The sequence below is a fragment of the Cornus florida genome, unplaced genomic scaffold (genome assembly GCF_030987335.1).
Source record: "Cornus florida cultivar Cherokee Brave unplaced genomic scaffold, ASM3098733v1 CherokeeBrave_3.0.0_Hap2_Chr07, whole genome shotgun sequence".
Classification (NCBI taxonomy): Eukaryota; Viridiplantae; Streptophyta; class Magnoliopsida; order Cornales; family Cornaceae; genus Cornus; species Cornus florida.
Genome location: NW_026775577.1, coordinates 68351551 through 68368375, shown reverse-complemented (window position 1 = coordinate 68368375; position 16825 = coordinate 68351551). Strand labels below are relative to the sequence as shown.

General features: G+C 37.6%; 1 protein-coding gene across 3 annotated transcripts in view; it reads right to left on the bottom strand.

Moving 5' to 3' along the window:
* Positions 1-15589, bottom strand: part of LOC132267282 (probable mannitol dehydrogenase) — a 38761-nt gene extending 23172 nt beyond the window's left edge. The window contains exons 1-4 of one of the 3 annotated variants that reach the window (XM_059768409.1): positions 14986-15589; positions 13202-13315; positions 11772-12285; positions 2576-6071 (exon numbers count right to left, since the gene is read on the bottom strand). In XM_059768409.1, the coding sequence (XP_059624392.1) occupies positions 6009-6071; positions 11772-12285; positions 13202-13315; positions 14986-15083 (789 nt within the window). In that variant the 5' untranslated portion in view covers positions 15084-15589 and the 3' untranslated portion in view covers positions 2576-6008. Of the gene's footprint in view, positions 1-2575; positions 6072-11771; positions 12286-13201; positions 13316-14985 lie in introns of those variants that run through there. The other 2 variants (XM_059768408.1, XM_059768407.1) reach the window with 2 other exon arrangements.
* Between the last annotated feature and the right edge of the window lie 1236 nt (positions 15590-16825).

The window sequence follows — 16825 nt, the reverse complement described above, 5'->3', positions numbered from 1 at the left end:
TCTGGTGTGTTAGGTCAACAAGGATGAAGAATTTGGATTGAAATGGGGCCCTAAATGAGTCATGGTCCGCTTCACCAAATGTGGGATTCGGGGGTTTATTTACGCTTAGGGAAGGTGTTAGGCACCCCAAGACACCCGTACCAAGTACGGTCACCTATACTATGTGCTAAATTCCATTTCCATTCATATAATTGTGCAATGATTGATGATGAGGTACATGCAATCAAGTTTTCATTTATTTGTGGAGATGGTGATGGAAGTGATATATGGAGAGATGGTGATTAAATGACGGATGATGGTCCCGGTAGAGGGAATTGTAAAGGTGATGAGGGACCTGATTGGGCTCAGGGAGTGTCCCAAGCTGCCTACGCATCCCAAGGTGTGGGAATCAAGTCAGAACGTAGTTCAGGAGTGAAGAAATGAAAGGGGGTGAGTCATGGTCAACTCCAAGTGAGTTTAAGGACCTTCGTCAGTGCCAAAAAGGGATGTGAACCTTATGCGGTTCAAGTGTGAGTTTTAGGGCCTCCGCCCGCAAGAAGTGAGATTGAAAAGGGAAGTAGACATCACGGTGTCCACGGATGAAAAGGGATGTGAAACTTATGTGGTTCGAGTGTGAGTTTTAGGGCCTCCGCCCGCAAGGAGTGAGATTGAAAAGTGAAGTAGACATTATAGTGTCCACAGATGAGTATTCTAGGGTCTCCACCCAGGTGTTTTGAAATGAAAATAAACAAGGATATTTTGGTATATCCCTGAATGAGTATTATAGGATCTCCACCCAGAAAGGGTGGTTATGAAAAAGATAGACAGGGAAATTTTGGTATATCGGGTCTCCACCCAAAAAGGATTGTTATGAAAAGGATAGACAGAGATATTTTGGTATATCCCTGAATGAGTATTATAGGGTCTCCACCCACAGAGAGTTGAAATGAAGATAAACGGGGATATCTTGGTATATCCCTGAATGAATATTATAGGGTCTCCACCCACAAAGAGGGAATGTGAAAGGATGCAAAGGGGAGCATGAGCATTATGGTGCTCATAGTTGAGTATTTTGAGGTCTCCGCCTAGTTTTATGATTCAAGTGGACCGAATGCAGTCCATGGTGTGTGTCTCAAAGTTGTGCTATGATTGGAGGGATGATTGAAGATGAGGGTCATTGGATCCTGACATAAATGTTCATTTATTCAGAGGATGTTTCCGAATTACCAACCGCAATCCCGTTATGCACAACCAGACAAGTTCCCAGGAAGGATGTGCAAGATCATTACAATCCTGCTTAAAGACCAAAACTCCTTAGACGACTTAATCGCTTATTTTGGTCGGAATGATTCTAAACATTATGCAGTCAAGGATACATCAGTGGTAACGATGATCCTAAGCCAGTATGAACTATTCATGTTTTGGATAAAATGAGTCTGCATGATTTGGGTTGGCTATTTGAAGATACATTGAAAGGACATTTCCAATTTGTTAATCAATGTTCTAATGCCATACAACTAGTAATCTCCAGGGAAGATGGAGGGGTCACGTCGGTCCCACTTAAAAACCATAAACCTTAGGCCGTAAGCCGGTTGACAAAGCTTTGCTAGACATTGTATTGTCATTAGATGCATTGACGGACAACGATTATCCATTCATGCTGGGTATCTCCAAATAAGGGACAATTTTGAGAACTTATGTGCTCTTGGGATCTGTGCGTGTGTATGTGTTTATGCTTGTGCTCGCTTTTGGAAAGTGATGATGGAACTTGATTTGATTGATTGGTTTACTTAGATTGGAAGTGTATGTGTCCGGTTTTAGTCAGTGCGGCTTCGAACTTAAAAATGGTCATTTTATTTTAGAGGTCATTTTATTGACTTGAAAAATGCACACTTCACTTGAAGTGGTTTTTAAATGACCCAATTATAACCAAAATGGTGACTTTGTTTTGAAAAAAAAAATTTGTACCAAAAGTGACCAAAAACGACCACTTTGGCAAGAAAATGATTTTTGATGCAAAAAAGGCAAAAAATGACCAATTACTTAAAAGTGGTTTTTGAAGAAGTCGTAAACGACCAAATTGACCACTTTAGCTAAAACAGGTCTTTAAAATGTCGAGAACTGACAAAAATTATCTTTTTTAAATGAAACGACCATTTTCAAGTCAAAAATGGTCATAAATGACCGGGATGGTTGTTTTGTAAAGAAAAGTGTAGAAAATGTCTGGTTTGATGGTTAATGCATGTATAAAGTGTAAAAAATACCCTCGATGGTGGTTCCGAATTCGGAAAGCTACCAGTACATTCCGTGAAGGGATAACACTTTAGTTAGCCTCCAAGAGGTCCTAGTAACCTCACGAGAACCATTTTTGCATGTATAAGGCCGATTATAACAACGGTAGGCCAATAATGTCATCTCGTTGTTACAAAACATGTGTGCGCTCGTGTGTGTGTATATCACATCAAAAGTAGAGTAAAGAACTCAAAGCATGTAAAGATGAACAAAACAAGCAAATATAGAGTACCATATGGACAAATGTAAGAAAAGTAAGCAAAACTAATGGAAAAAAAGAAGAGCAAGAGATTTATACCCCACTTTGCTTGAGTTTTCTCCTTTGGTTGTGCTTCTTGCTCCATTCTTCAAGCTTTTGATGATCAATGGACCTCTCTCTCAAAGTGTAGAGAGAGAGAGAGGAAGAAGGTGAAGAGATGTGTGTGTGTGTGTTGTATAGAATAGGCGATTGAAAAGATTGAAAAGATTCTGTATATTGCCGTATAAATAATGGTTTACAATGCTTTAGTTAAATAGGAAATACAAGAACCTAAAAAAAGGAAACCACTGGCTATGACTACAGGCTGTAACTACAGGTTGTACACTAACAGAATTTCCTAATCTTAGTCGTTGACTATCTATATTTACACGCCTATCATATCCCCTAAAATCTGGTCTTATTAAAACCGAATATCTCTTTTTCAACACTCCCCCTCAAGCTGGCTTGTAGATGTCCTCAATAGCTAGCTTGCTTCTTAAAACTTCAAACAGTCTCTTGTGTAGTCCTTTGGTAAGGAAGTCTGCAGCTTGTTCAGTAGTAGAGACATAAGGAATGCAAATCATACCACAATCAAGCTTTTCCTTGATAAAGTGTTTGTCAACTTCCACATGTTTGGTTTTGTCGTGGAGGACTGGATTATGAGCAATTGAAATGGCAGCCTTGTTGTCACAGTAGACTCTAATTGGAGGAGAAACAGTAACCTTCAAATCTTCAAGGAGTCTTTTTAACCACATAGCTTCGCAAATCCCATGGGCGAGTGCTCTGAACTCGGCTTCTACACTACTCCTCGCTACTACATTTTGTTTCTTGCTTCGCCACGTGACCAAGTTTCCTCCAACGAAGGTGCAATATCCTGAGGTAGATTGTCTATCAACTATACTGCCTGCCCAATCAGCATCTATGTACACCTCCACTTGCAAATGACCTTGTTTCTTGAACATAAGTCCTTTACCTAGTGAGCCCTTTAAGTACCTCAGAATCTTGTACACTGCTTCAAAGTGTTCCAGTGCATGAACTGACTCACTATACTGACTGCAAATGCTATATTTGGGTGTGTGTGAGATAAGTAAATTAGTCTTCCCACCAATCTCTGATATCTTTCACGATCAACCATATTCTCGGGTTCGGCAGCTTCTAACTTCAGGTTGACTTCAATTGGAGTGTCAGCAGCTTTACACTCGAGTAGTCCTGTCTCATTAAGCAAATCAAGTACATATTTTCATTTATTCACGAAAATTCCTTCTCTTGACCTTGCAAATTCCATTCTAAGGAAGTATTTTAATGCTCCCAGATCTTTAACTTCAAAATCTTTAGCAAGTTCATCTTCAGTCTAGTCAACTCTTCAATGTCATCACCTGTCAAAATTATATCATCCACATACACAATTAAAACGGCAATTTTCCCTTCCTCACTGTGTTTGTAGAATATGGTATGGTCTGCCCGACTCTGATGATACCCATGACTCTTCACAGCGTTTTCAAAGCGTTCAAACCACGCTCTTGGAGACTATTTCAAACCGTACAGAGATTTTTTGAGTTTACAGACTTTGCTCTGACCGTGTTTTCCTTCGAACCCAAGTGGCAAGCTCATAAACACTTCTTCTTCCAAGTCTCCATTTAAAAAGGCATTTTTTATGTCCAACTGATGTAATGGCCAGTTAGAATTAACTGCCAACTACAATAAGACTCGGATAGAATTTATTTTTGCTACAGGAGCAAACGTCTCTTGGTAATCAATGCCGTACGTTTGCGTAAAACCTTTCGCCACAAGTCTTGCCTTGTACCTTTCCACACTACCATCAGCTTTACACTTAATAGTGAAAACTCATTTACACCCAACAGTTTTCTTTCCTTTGGGCAAGTCAACTATCTCCCACGTTCCACCCCTTTTAAGAGCATTCATCTCCTCTAACACTGCAGATTTCCAATTCGGATCATCTAGTGCTTCCTAAATGTTTCTTGGAACAAACAAGTGAGAAATATTTGAAGTAAAGACCCTATGTTTATTGGAAAGTTTATCATAAGACAAGTATTTGCAATGGGATGCTGGGTATAGGTTCGGATTCCTTTTCTAACAGCTATAGGGATATCAAGGTCTACAGAAACTTGGCTAGGTGACTCTGTACGATTAGAAATAGTAGGGACAACTGAAGACAAGTTAGGATTTAGAGTACCTTGAGTGTTCAAGGAGTCATTGCTCGGGACCTCTGATTGGCCTTGCTCAGGTACAATAGTAGGCTCTCTACTCTTTTGATGAGTCTTTTTCCTGTTATAAACCAGAAGCTCAGGATTCGGTTTTTTTGGAACCATTGGTAGGATTTCTCCCCCTGTTAGAGATACAGTAAGGCTCGGCAGATTAGGACTAGGAGGCCCCGGGTTTCCTGATTATAGAACATCATTTCCTTGTTTAAAACGATCAATGTTCGGAGTAATAGAGTGTGAGACAATAGTTTTAGGTAAGGGAATATTAGTAAAAATCTCCTAAAAATTTTCTTCTCTCTCTTTCTCCCCCTGAAGAAAAGTTTTCTGAAATTAAGGATGATTTTCTAGAAAAAAGACATCCATACTGATAAACATTTTTTTTGTTTTCGGATTGAAGCATTTGTACCCCTTTTTATTCGGGACATACCCAACAAATACACATTTTTCAGCCCGAGAATCCAATTTAGACCGAAGTCTACTAGGTAAATGGACAAAGACAGTGCACCCAAATACTTTCAAAGGCAGGTTGGAATAAATCTGAGTTTCAGGAAAAGATTTTTTAAGGTTTTCAAGGGGTGTAAAATAGTTAAGAACACGAGTAGGCATCCTGTTAATCAAATATGTTGCTATTAAAACGGCTTCACCCCACAAATACTTGGGAACATTCATTGAAAACATGATGGCACGAGAAACATCAAGTAAATGTTTATTCTTTCTTTCAGCAATTCCGTTTTGTTGGGGCGTGTCAACACAAGTGAATTGGTGAAAAATTCTTTTTTCTGTTAAAAAACTTCCTAAAACTTCATTAAAGTAATCGGTGCCGTTATCAGTATGAAGAATGCCAATTTTTGTTTGAAATTGATTTTCAATCATCATATAAAAATCCTTGAATAATTTTTCAACCTCAGATTTTTCATTCATTAAATACACCCAACACAAACGTGCATGATCATCAATAAAAGTCACAAACCATTTTTTTCGAGAAAGAGTTGTGATCCTAGAAGGGCCCCAAACATCGCCATGGATTGAATAAAATGGTTTTGATGTTTGGTAAGGTTTGGGAGAATACGTAGTACGATGACTCTTTGATAAAAAACAATTCTCACAATAAAAAGATGAACAATCCAATCCTTTAAACAAAGTAGGAAAAAAAAAATTTAAGATAAGGGAAACTAGGATGCCCTAGTCTAAAATGCTATAGCATTATTTGTTCTCTAACATGGATAGAACGAAAACTACTCAGACCTTGAGCCTTTTTATTACTTGAAATATCATCTTCAAAATAGTAGAGACCATCTATCATCTCTAGCACTGCCAATCGTCTTCCCCAAGCTCTGGTCCTGAAATTCACAATAGGATCAAAAAAGAGAACACGACAATTAGAGTCTTTGGACAATTTACTAACTGATAAAAGGTTACAAGCAAGCTTATGGACATGAAGGATAGACTTTAAGATCAATAATTTTTGAAAGTTTTACCAAAACTTTGCCTGCAATAGGAGAATAAGAACCATCGGCTATTCTGATTTTTTCAAAGCTAGAACAGGGTGAATAAGTTTGAAATAAATGAGAAAAACTTGTCATATGGTCAAAAGCCCCTGAATCAATGATCCATGGGGTAACACTGGAATTTGAACAACATATAAGGCCTTCGGGTTGTTACCTGTTTGAGCAAGAGAAGCATTAGGAGTACCAGATGAGGAATTGAATTTCACCAATTTTAGAAGATGATCCATCTGTTCTTTGCTGAAGGGAAGTGCCTCGGCTTCATAAGCTAATGGGGCTCGGTTGAATCTGCCTTCCTGCTTACTCTTCCAATTCGCTGGTTTACCATGAATTTTCCAGCAGGTTTCACGGGTATGGCGAGGCTTGTTGCAGTGGTCACACCAAAGATGTGGCTTGTCATCTTGTTTCCTGCTAATATTCGCTTCAGATGCGACCAAGGCAGAGGTCTCAACAGCACCATTTGATAACTTTTTTCCAAGCATGACCAGCCTGCGACTTCCATCTCTTTGAACCTCGGAGAAGACTTCACCGATTAAAGGCAGGGGCTGTCGTCCAATTATTCTGCCTCTCACTTCATCAAACTCGACATTAACTCCAATGAGAAACTTGAAGGTGCGGTTGTCTTCCACCTTCTTTTTGTAATGGTTGCAATCTTCAGGCGATTTCCACTCATAATCGCTGAACAAATCAAGGTCCTGCCACAAACATCTTAGAGAGTTGAAATATTTTGTAACACTGTTATCTCCTTAACGGATCTCTCCGAGTTTCAGCGTTAGTTCATAAACTTGAGACTGATTTCCCAAGTCTGAATACATCTGGTTGACATTGTCCCAGAGTTCTTTTGCTGTGTAGTAACACATATAATTAGAACTGATGTCCTCCTCCATAGAATTCACCAACCAGGTCATCACCATCGAATTCTCTGCATCCCAGGTCGAGTAGGATGGATCTTCAAGTTTCGGTTCCTTCTTTTCTCCCATCAGGTAGCCGATTTTGCCTCTACCTCGGATGTACATCCACACAGACTGGACCAGTGAAGGAAGTTTTCACCGTTCAGCCAAATTGTGGTAATCTAGACCGAGTGTGTCTAAGAGTTTTGGACTTGGGACTCAGAGGTCTTGGTCTTGGACTCAGGTACGTCATCAGACATGGTGATTAGGGTTGTTTGTTTGAAAAAAAAAAAAAAAAAAAAAAGGAGAGAGAGATGGCTAGGGGTTTTTTTTTCCAGAAGAATCGATAAGATGCTCTGATACCAAATAGGCGATTTCAAGATTGAAAAGAATCTGTATATTGCCGTACAAAGAATGGTTTACAATGCTTTAGTTAAATAGGAAATACAAGGAGCTAAAAAAAGGAAACTACAGGCTGTGACTATAGGCTGTAACAGGAAACTACAAGCTGTGACTACAGGCTGTAACCGCAGGCTATAAACTAATAGAATTTCCTACTCTTAGTCATTGACTATCTATATTTACACGCCTATCATATCCCCTAAAATCTGGTCTTATTAAAACCGAATATCTCTTTTTCAACATATAGATTTGGTGTGTGTTCTTGGGTTTGTGTGTGTATATGGATGTGTATATATATCTAGAGAGAGGATTTCTAGAGAGAAACAGAGAGAGTTTTCCCCAATGGAGAAACTTTTCTAAAGTTGTGAACCCCTTAAAATGAAAAAATGTGGGTTTATTCATAGACCAAAGAGGGACTAACCTCTAATTTCCAAGGGACTAAAAGGCAAATCGAAGAGGGCTAAAATGCAATTTCTTTGGGTCAAAGTGTAATTTCCGGAAGAGTACATGAAGATCCCAAGGTGGAGAGCTATTTTAGGAAAAGGAGGGACAAGTGGAGGGAGGAGATTAAAAGCAGGAAGGACAACACATTGGCGCTTGAATTCAAATGCCCAAGTGCTGTACCTTCCTTTGCTTTTTGCTTTTCTCTCTCCTACAATTTCCCTATTTTGCCCTCCTTTTTCGGAAATTACATTTTGATGCCACTTTCGAATTTAAGATCATTTTCAAGGATTTTTTACCTCACAGTGACCTCATACTGATGTGGCACATTTTGTCCTTTAGTGAAGTCTGGAATCTCTTTTACAGTGCTGATTTGCCTATTTTGCCCCTAGGAGTGGAAATTAGGTCAAAGTGGCCCCGAAACCGAAACATAGCCAATATTATAATGGTCTCAAGGGTTTTTGGACCCTTTGAATCCAATGGCGATGTCCGTTTTTCCATTTGACTTTTCGTGGAAAAAGTCAAACCTTGGAGTTGACCATTTGGTCTCTGTCGTACAGACTTGGTCAAAGGTGGACCCGGGCTTGAAGGTAGGCAATATTACAGTACTTTTTAAGGTTTTTGGACCTTCTAAGCACAATGGTCAAGTTTGTGGGTGAGTTTGACCATCGGTGTGAAAAGTCAAACTTTGGGTTGGCCACTCGGGCCCTACCGAGGGTTTTGGTCAAAATGAGTGATGGAGAAGGGTAGGGACCTCGAGGAGAGGTACACCCTAGGGTTTTTGGGTGTTCTGGACTCGATGGTGAAGTCCGTTCGTCATTCTAACAATCAGATCATGGGGTTGCACCGTTGCAGTGTAAAAGCCCAATTTTGCCCTTTTTGGGGAATTGGTGATTAGGTGCCGGGAAATGTGTGATGTGGTTGATCGAAGTGTTTTGTGTGGTTATGTTATGTCTTAAGTGTGATGGTGAAGTGTGATGGTGAAGTCCGATATCCAATCGAGCTGTCTGCCTCTCTGTTTTCTATCATAAATAGGACCTATTGGGAAATGGTCTCGAGAGATGGAAACGCCATTCCCTCTTGGAGTCTGGATAGTCGGTGTATTGAAAGGGGAGGGCAAAAAGGGTGTCTACAGAGAAGAAGGTGGTGAATCGCCAAAGTAGTATAGGCTATCGCGCTCATATCCCTTGCCAAAAATCTTCTTCGAATGCAAGTCCTGTAACACAATGATGATCTTGAAAGAAAATTACTTCACAATTAAGAGATTTTGCAAAAAGAGTTACAGATAAGAGGTTAAAAGTAAAACCGGGAACATGAAAAACGAATAATAAATTAATATCAGGAGACAAGCACACACTACCCTTATGATGTATATAAGACTTGGATCTATCAACAAGGAAAACAGATTGGTGAATAAGGGTAACATTATCAGAAAACACTGATAACTCACCAGTTATATGATCATTTGCGCCAGAGTCAAGAACACATATAAGATTCCCTTTCCTAACGTGAAAAGTAGTGGGAGTACCTGTGGCAAGTGTAGTTGTAGAGGTGGTAAGAGCAGTCACACCAGTACCTGCAGAACGCTGAATAAGAGTTCTAAGCTAATCTTGAAGTTAGCCAATCTGAGATTATAGCTGAGTGACATCTGGAAAGTTAGTAACTGCCCAAGGCTAACATTAGCAATAGTAGCAGTGCGGGAGTAGGTACGTGAAGGACCACTCCAATTTCTGACAAATTTCTGCTTCAACTCAGGATGCAACTTGAAGCAACGGACTTTCATCTATCCAATTTCTCCACAATGATGGCAACAACTTTACCACCAGTAAATGCAACCCAGAATAATTTGACCTAGAATTAGCCGCAAATGCCATTTGATCCCCTACAGTAGATGGATCATAGATGGCAGAAAGAGTAAGCTGAAGTAAGTGGTGGTGCTCATCACTATCAATAGTCGCAAAAGCATCATATAAAGATGGCATGGGTGATGGCATGGGTGATGAATTCAAATTTGAGTTCGAAGAGATTCGAATTCAAGTTTGAGTCCCATCAAGAAATGGTAGGTATGTTGATGATCTAAACACTTAACAACAATAGAGGCAGCGTTTGGTGGAAAATCACTCAAGGGTTCATACTGAGCCAACTCCTTCCAACGAGATTGTAAATACCAAAAATAATCTGCCGCGGATAATCCCAAAAGTTCCTGGTCCGCCCAAGATGTTTCCCTGTACAACTCAAGGATCTAAGAATCATTGTGCGCATGCGCATACATCTAGGTCAACACAGTCCAAAGACTGTGTACTGTGTCATGGCACATAAACATACTGTAAAGTCGCTCTTCTATAGAATTAAATAGCCATCCTAGAATCGTGCAGTCGTCCATATCCCATGCTGCAAATTAGGGTCAGTAACATCAGGTTGCTTTTCCTTTCCCAATATTCAACTCATCTTGCCTTTCGCTCCAAGACAGAGACGAAAGGAGCAAGACCATGATGCAAAATTACACCCATTCAACGACACATTGTAACCCATTGAGCCGGGGTATGTTTAGAAACAGACATATCAGAATGGGGAGCAACAACTACCTCGTAACCTTTTTCACTAGTCACCCATCAAAAAAGAACTCAAAGAACTTCACAAATTTCTTGGATAGGAAAATCACCGCAAACACGAACAGCCTAGTTGTCGGAGACACAACAAAAGGTCATGGAGATGCTACCGAACGCACCGGTAGCCCAAAATCATTAAAGGGTAGAACACTCTTAACACATTACATCTATTCGCTTAAAAATACCCTGAAATAGAGGTTTGAACCCAAGAGAGAACACTCCCAAGGGAGCCGCAGGTAGGCTGGACTCCCAAGGGGGGAATCACTGAAGGCTAGGAAAGAGGGCGGAGGTGGGGTTGGGTTACAGGGCAGTGGGCGAAGGTGTTGAGAGAGGTGGGTGGTGCCCGCGAGTGGTTTGAAGAGAGGAGCGTGCAAGGCTCTAATACCAAAAAGAGAAAAATAAATTCTATAATTGTTTCCCTCTACTTGAGTGCAGACACTTGTATTTATATTTACCAACTAGGGTTACAATAAAGTAATAAAATAAAGTCAAATAAATTAAAATCCCTAATTAACCGTGATCCATTAATCACAACAAAGCAATGCAATCAGCAAACCACTCTAAGGTTTGGTTTGTTTCAACATAAAATATCTTCCTAAGAAAATATTTTCCTTTTTCAGGTAAAATAATTTTTTTATTTTTATTTTTTGGTGTTTGGCAATGGTCTAGGTCGAGGTTGAGGTCAAGCCCATTGGGTGGAGTGTGTAAAATAACTTGTCAAAAATTGATAGATAAGTTATTTTTGTTAGGTTTTATTATTATTTTTTTTTCTTCATAAATATTTTACGACAACCAAACAACAAAAAATAAAAAAATATTTTCTAAAAAATATTTTACATCCAAACAAACGGAGCCTAAGAGATCCACACTAAGAGTTATTGATTCATGCCTAATGCTAACAACTCTACAGGATGCCTATGTGATGGCAAAACTTGAGCTCAATTATTGAATCCAAATTGTTAATTTGTCTTCAATTAATGGACACAATCAAAAGCTAGGTCATTGGCCAATGTTCAATGCATAGTGGATCCATGCCAAATTGCCCTAATACCAACTAATTTATTGAAATCGGCTTTACCGAACCTAGCTATCCGTAATTTATGCATCAGAACTGTTAATTCAATTCAACGCCGGTCACTTTTTAACAACAATCTCACCAGCCTTAAATAATGTTAAGCTAATTGTGCACATACCTTCATTTCTTTAGGATCAGTGCTAACAAGGAAAGAAAAAGCACCAAGTTTTTCAATGGCTTCAGCCTCCTTCTCCCGGGAGGTACTAATTACTGTAACTCTCAACCCAAAGGCCTTCCCAAACTTCACAGCAACATGACCAAGACCACCCAGCCCCACCACACCCAGATGCTTGCCTGGCTCAGTCATTCGATAGTATTTCATTGGACTGTATATCGTTATCCCAGCGCATAGTAGGGGCGCACCCGCATCGGAGGGTAGGTTATCAGGAAAGCGAAACACATAGCGTTGGTCAACAATCACCATATCAGAATAACCACCATAGGTTTTTGTTCCATCATGATAAATGGATCCATAAGTAAATATTCTTTTCCGACAATGATTCTCCATGTCTTTTTGGCAGCTCTCACATGTCCTGCAGGAGCCCACTATGACCCCAACCCCAACTCTGTCACCAACTTTGAATTTCTCTACTTTTTCCCCGGCTTTGGTCACAACACCTACAATTTCATGCCTACACAACACCACAATGGTATAACATTAAAACATGTTCTTCAACACATAGCACCAAATGACATGTAGTAGTACCAGTTACTGATTGCTGCTAAAAAACCTGCGAGTTTTTAAATCACAAAAAGCTTGATCCATTTTTATTCCATTCAGAAATGGCTTCCAAACTTGGTATATTGGTAACTAGCCATTTTTATAATTTTATTTGTAAATTCAACAGACAGAATTGAGGCCAAACGAACACATTACATCTTTGGTACATTAAGGATAAAAAGTGCATAAATTTTGGGTAGAATAATTTGTAATGAGCTACCGGACACCCACAGGACACAATGAAAATTTTGGGTATATCACTATAAATTAGGAACATACCCCTGGTTCAAAACAATATTTTTAGGATCTGGAAAGAGGTGATGTTAAATCTGATCCGCATAAATTTGGGAGAGTTTAGATTGAAAGCTGGTATCACCATTATAAATTCTGAACAAAATTGGAAACAGACGATTAATTAATCATTTAAATGAGTATACCATCTGCATGGTTGTGCACTTCTCCGTTGACTGCAATTTTTCTCAAGGAATAAAGAGGGTTTATTTTTAAAACACTAATACAGTCATCATGAATCAGTGAGCAGTATATAGTGAAAGATAAAAGTACTATTGTAAAATCAAGATGGACTTAGACCTTTGGAGTAGAGTTATAATTTACAATAATCATGGTCAGAGAACTGCTTTATGCTTGAGATAGACAGCTTCTGAACTACGTTAGGTGCACTAGATGGCTTCAATATGACTCATACGGGAATGGATGAAGTTGGATCATGACATTGTAAACATCTAAAACATCGTCTAAAAAATCACAGATAAATTTTAAAACACAGGTTGAGAATTCATATACCGACACAAGACAAGCATCATTACCCGGGAACAATTGGGTACATTGTGAACCCCCAGTCATTTTTTATAGAATGCAAGTCAGAGTGGCAGACCCCACAGTAAAGAACTTTGACTGTTACATCGTCGTCGCCATTTTCTCTGCCAATGATGCAAACGATATATTAAAATAATGTGGATACAGATGTATATAAAATTTCAACATGATTGTTTATATATGTGTGTGTATAAATAAAATTAAATTGGTGAGAGAAGTGAGAGATGGTAGTTAGTGTTCTGCATGATAATTAGAATAACTTGAACAATGCTTTCACATATGAATCTATATCCAACTGGCAACTAATGCATTGAAATTTTATAGAGTCACAATCAATGTTCTTTTCCCACACAAAACTGCCACCACTTCCATCCAATGGGAGAGGTGGTGACTTCCATTATGAGGCACAACAAGAAAAATGATCCCTCTTGAATCTGGCTTATAAACCGCACAAATATAGTTTAATTAAGAAAAAGAAATTGCAGAAACACAAGTTTTAGATGACATAATTAGTTAGCATAACAGATAATGAGATAACAACATTCCGATTCTATTATATTCTATTTATTCTTTAATCATAATGCATATCTTAAAGAACTCGTCATACATTAGGGCCTTGTTTGGATGTCTCTTGAAATTAAATATCTGTGTTTATGCAGAAGTGTTAGCAGACTAACTGGAGCAAACAGATTGATGAAAGCTTAAGCATTCACTCCTAAATTATAAATCTCATAACAGAACTTCAAACGGCCATCACGTATGATGTGGGAAGATATTGATATGGCCAGTTTATCCACAAGATGGCTACATTTTGGACTTGGAAAAAAGGCCATTGCTGGCAATTTTGTGGTCTTTAAGCAGTTGATATCAGCCTTTTTATTTTGAATAGTGTTTCTGATCTTTGTTTGAGGTCGCCATTGTAACTATTTGGTGTCAAATTTCTGGAAAAAAAAAAAATCTAATTTATTTAGTTTGAGACATTATGAAAATCCTTAATTTCTGAATTTAACTTGAGAAGAAAAAATTTGTAGTAAGCTAGTACAAATAGGGCTATAATATACAGGGTATTGTTCATCAATTTTGCTTACATATATAATTTGGAGTATTCTCATATGCAATGGACTCAAGGGCCTTTTCTTCTAAATTCTAAGGATTTGGATTGAACCGATAAGATTCATCCTTCTAGCTTTTCTCTCTTCCACTACTTCATCATTGACAATTTTAACAAGTTCATTTATGGAGCTATTAAGCAAATGTTCCTATATATTCATTTTAAAATGACAAAATTCATGATTTTAATATAACCATAATTTTCTCACATGAATTTACTCAAGATGATTTTTTTTTTATTTTTTATTTTGATTTTTAACAATACACTGTTATGTGAAAATGAATGGGCCATCCAACTCAAGATAACACCCTAATAGCCTCTTAAATAACAAAATAAAGTAATTATAAGCAACTAATTCATCCATCACATTCTGCATTATATTAATGGTCAATAACATACACATTTACACTTTTGGCTATTTAATTTTCATAAATGGTTCTAATCAACCATATCTTTTCACCCTTTTCATTTCAACATAGTACTACTTTGGAAGGCAGAGTCAACTAGACTACAATCACATGTTTCTAATTAGGGAACCAAATTTTAGAAGAATATAAATGTGTCTGCTGAGATATATAGATTGATACAATACATACCTATTATATATATATATATAAATTTATAGATATAGTTATGGAAAAAGATATACAGATAGAAATATACCTGCGAGAGAAATTGAAGGGGGAAAGGATCCCAGAGCTCTCTCTTGCAGCCCAACCAAAGGACTTTTGTGGGTGTTCTTCTTCTGGTGATTTGGCCATGGCAAAACACACACAGAGAGAGAGAGAGAGAGGGAGGGGGAGGGAGCGTGTGGGTGTGTGTGTGTGTGTGTGTGAGAGAGAGAGAGAGAGAAGTGAATAGTGGAATTTGGCTTGTGGGTTGTTAATGGCACTTAAAGTGCACAGTTAAGCATTCAGTATGAATTAATTGCTCATCGCTGTCATCAATCCAGGCTCGTCTGAATCTCATTTGTAATTCCAACTTAGGAATGTGTGAATATTAACTCAATCTTTATCTTCTTGGTCCATACATGGTTTAACCCTAAATATCACTTTATGATCTCTTTCCCAATTCTGATTTTTGTTCGATTCTCTAGCAAAGAATAATTGATTATTCTGTTGAACTAAATCTGCAGGAACATGACCCACTATCTAACGGGGAGGATCATCAATTCAATCCGAGTGCCTCTCTTTTTCACGTACCTTTTCTTTCACAAAAACTTTAATAAATACAATTTTCATAAATTATACAGCACTACGCTTGACTTTATATATTCTTTTTGGGTTTGTGTCTTCCTAGACCCAAAATTTATAGTGAAAAATGATTATGAAAGAAAGTAAAGCCAATTAAACGAAAATTTTAAAGTTGGTAGAGCGTTTAGTTATTTGAATGGGTGTACCAGTATTCAAGTCTTCTATCTCTTAATTTCTTAATTTGTGTTTTTAATATGAACCCAGCGGGTGTGCCCGTATTCGAATCTTTCCTTCCCTAATTTGTCCAAAAAAGAAAAATCAAATTTTCAATATTTTTTATTAGTGTGAAATTTTTTCAAAAAAATGTGAAAAAATATTATTTTTTAATTTGGATGGCATGAAAATTAAAATTAAAATTAAAATTAAATTATTATAATGACCAAAATACCCTTATGATTTTGAATATTAAAATAAATAAATAAATAAATTTTTGTTTAATCAATTCCCTTTATATGATCAATTTTATACATTGTTTAAATCTATTTTTAGGCAAAAAAAAATTAAACTAAATAAATAATAGATTGTTAAGAATAATAATATAATTTTTATATCCATTTTTAAATTGTTCATATCTGAGAACATGTCAAATTGTTAGGGCGAAAATATGCACGGATCGAAAATGACACCATTTCATGCAAAACAATGACGGCTAAGTCACTTCAAGTGGCACCAGTGTGATGTCGATCAAAGACCCTCCAACGATCAAATCAACAAATGGTTAAGAGGAGGAGAGTATGTTTGTCACAAAAAATACTGAAGTTTTTCACATACATCATATAATGGACCTCTTCCGTATTTATAGTTCTCTTTTAATCCAGTAGATTGAGTATATGTCGATTGAAGAGATTTGGTTTATCATCATTAACAGATTTCAACTGAATAATAACATCTTTATCGTAGACAATCATTATCCTCAGGAAGTTGAAGAGAACTGACAATTGGTTAACATAGGGTTATTTTCCCATCAGTTGCCCCAGATTTCTGAGTCCGTTTCGGACAAAGGAAATATTAACTATATATATATATATATATATATATATATATATACCCCGAGCACTGTTCCCTAGGTGAATAGTGTAAAATTATTTATTTGATTGTGGCCTACATAATTTAGACATGTGACATATTACTTGGTGACTAAGTAAATAAATATCAATTAATATTATTTATTTTTTGTCAACTTATAATTACCTTTTTCGGTAATTACTTATTGGAGAAGTATTTTCCTTTCTTGTTCCTTACTTTGATGG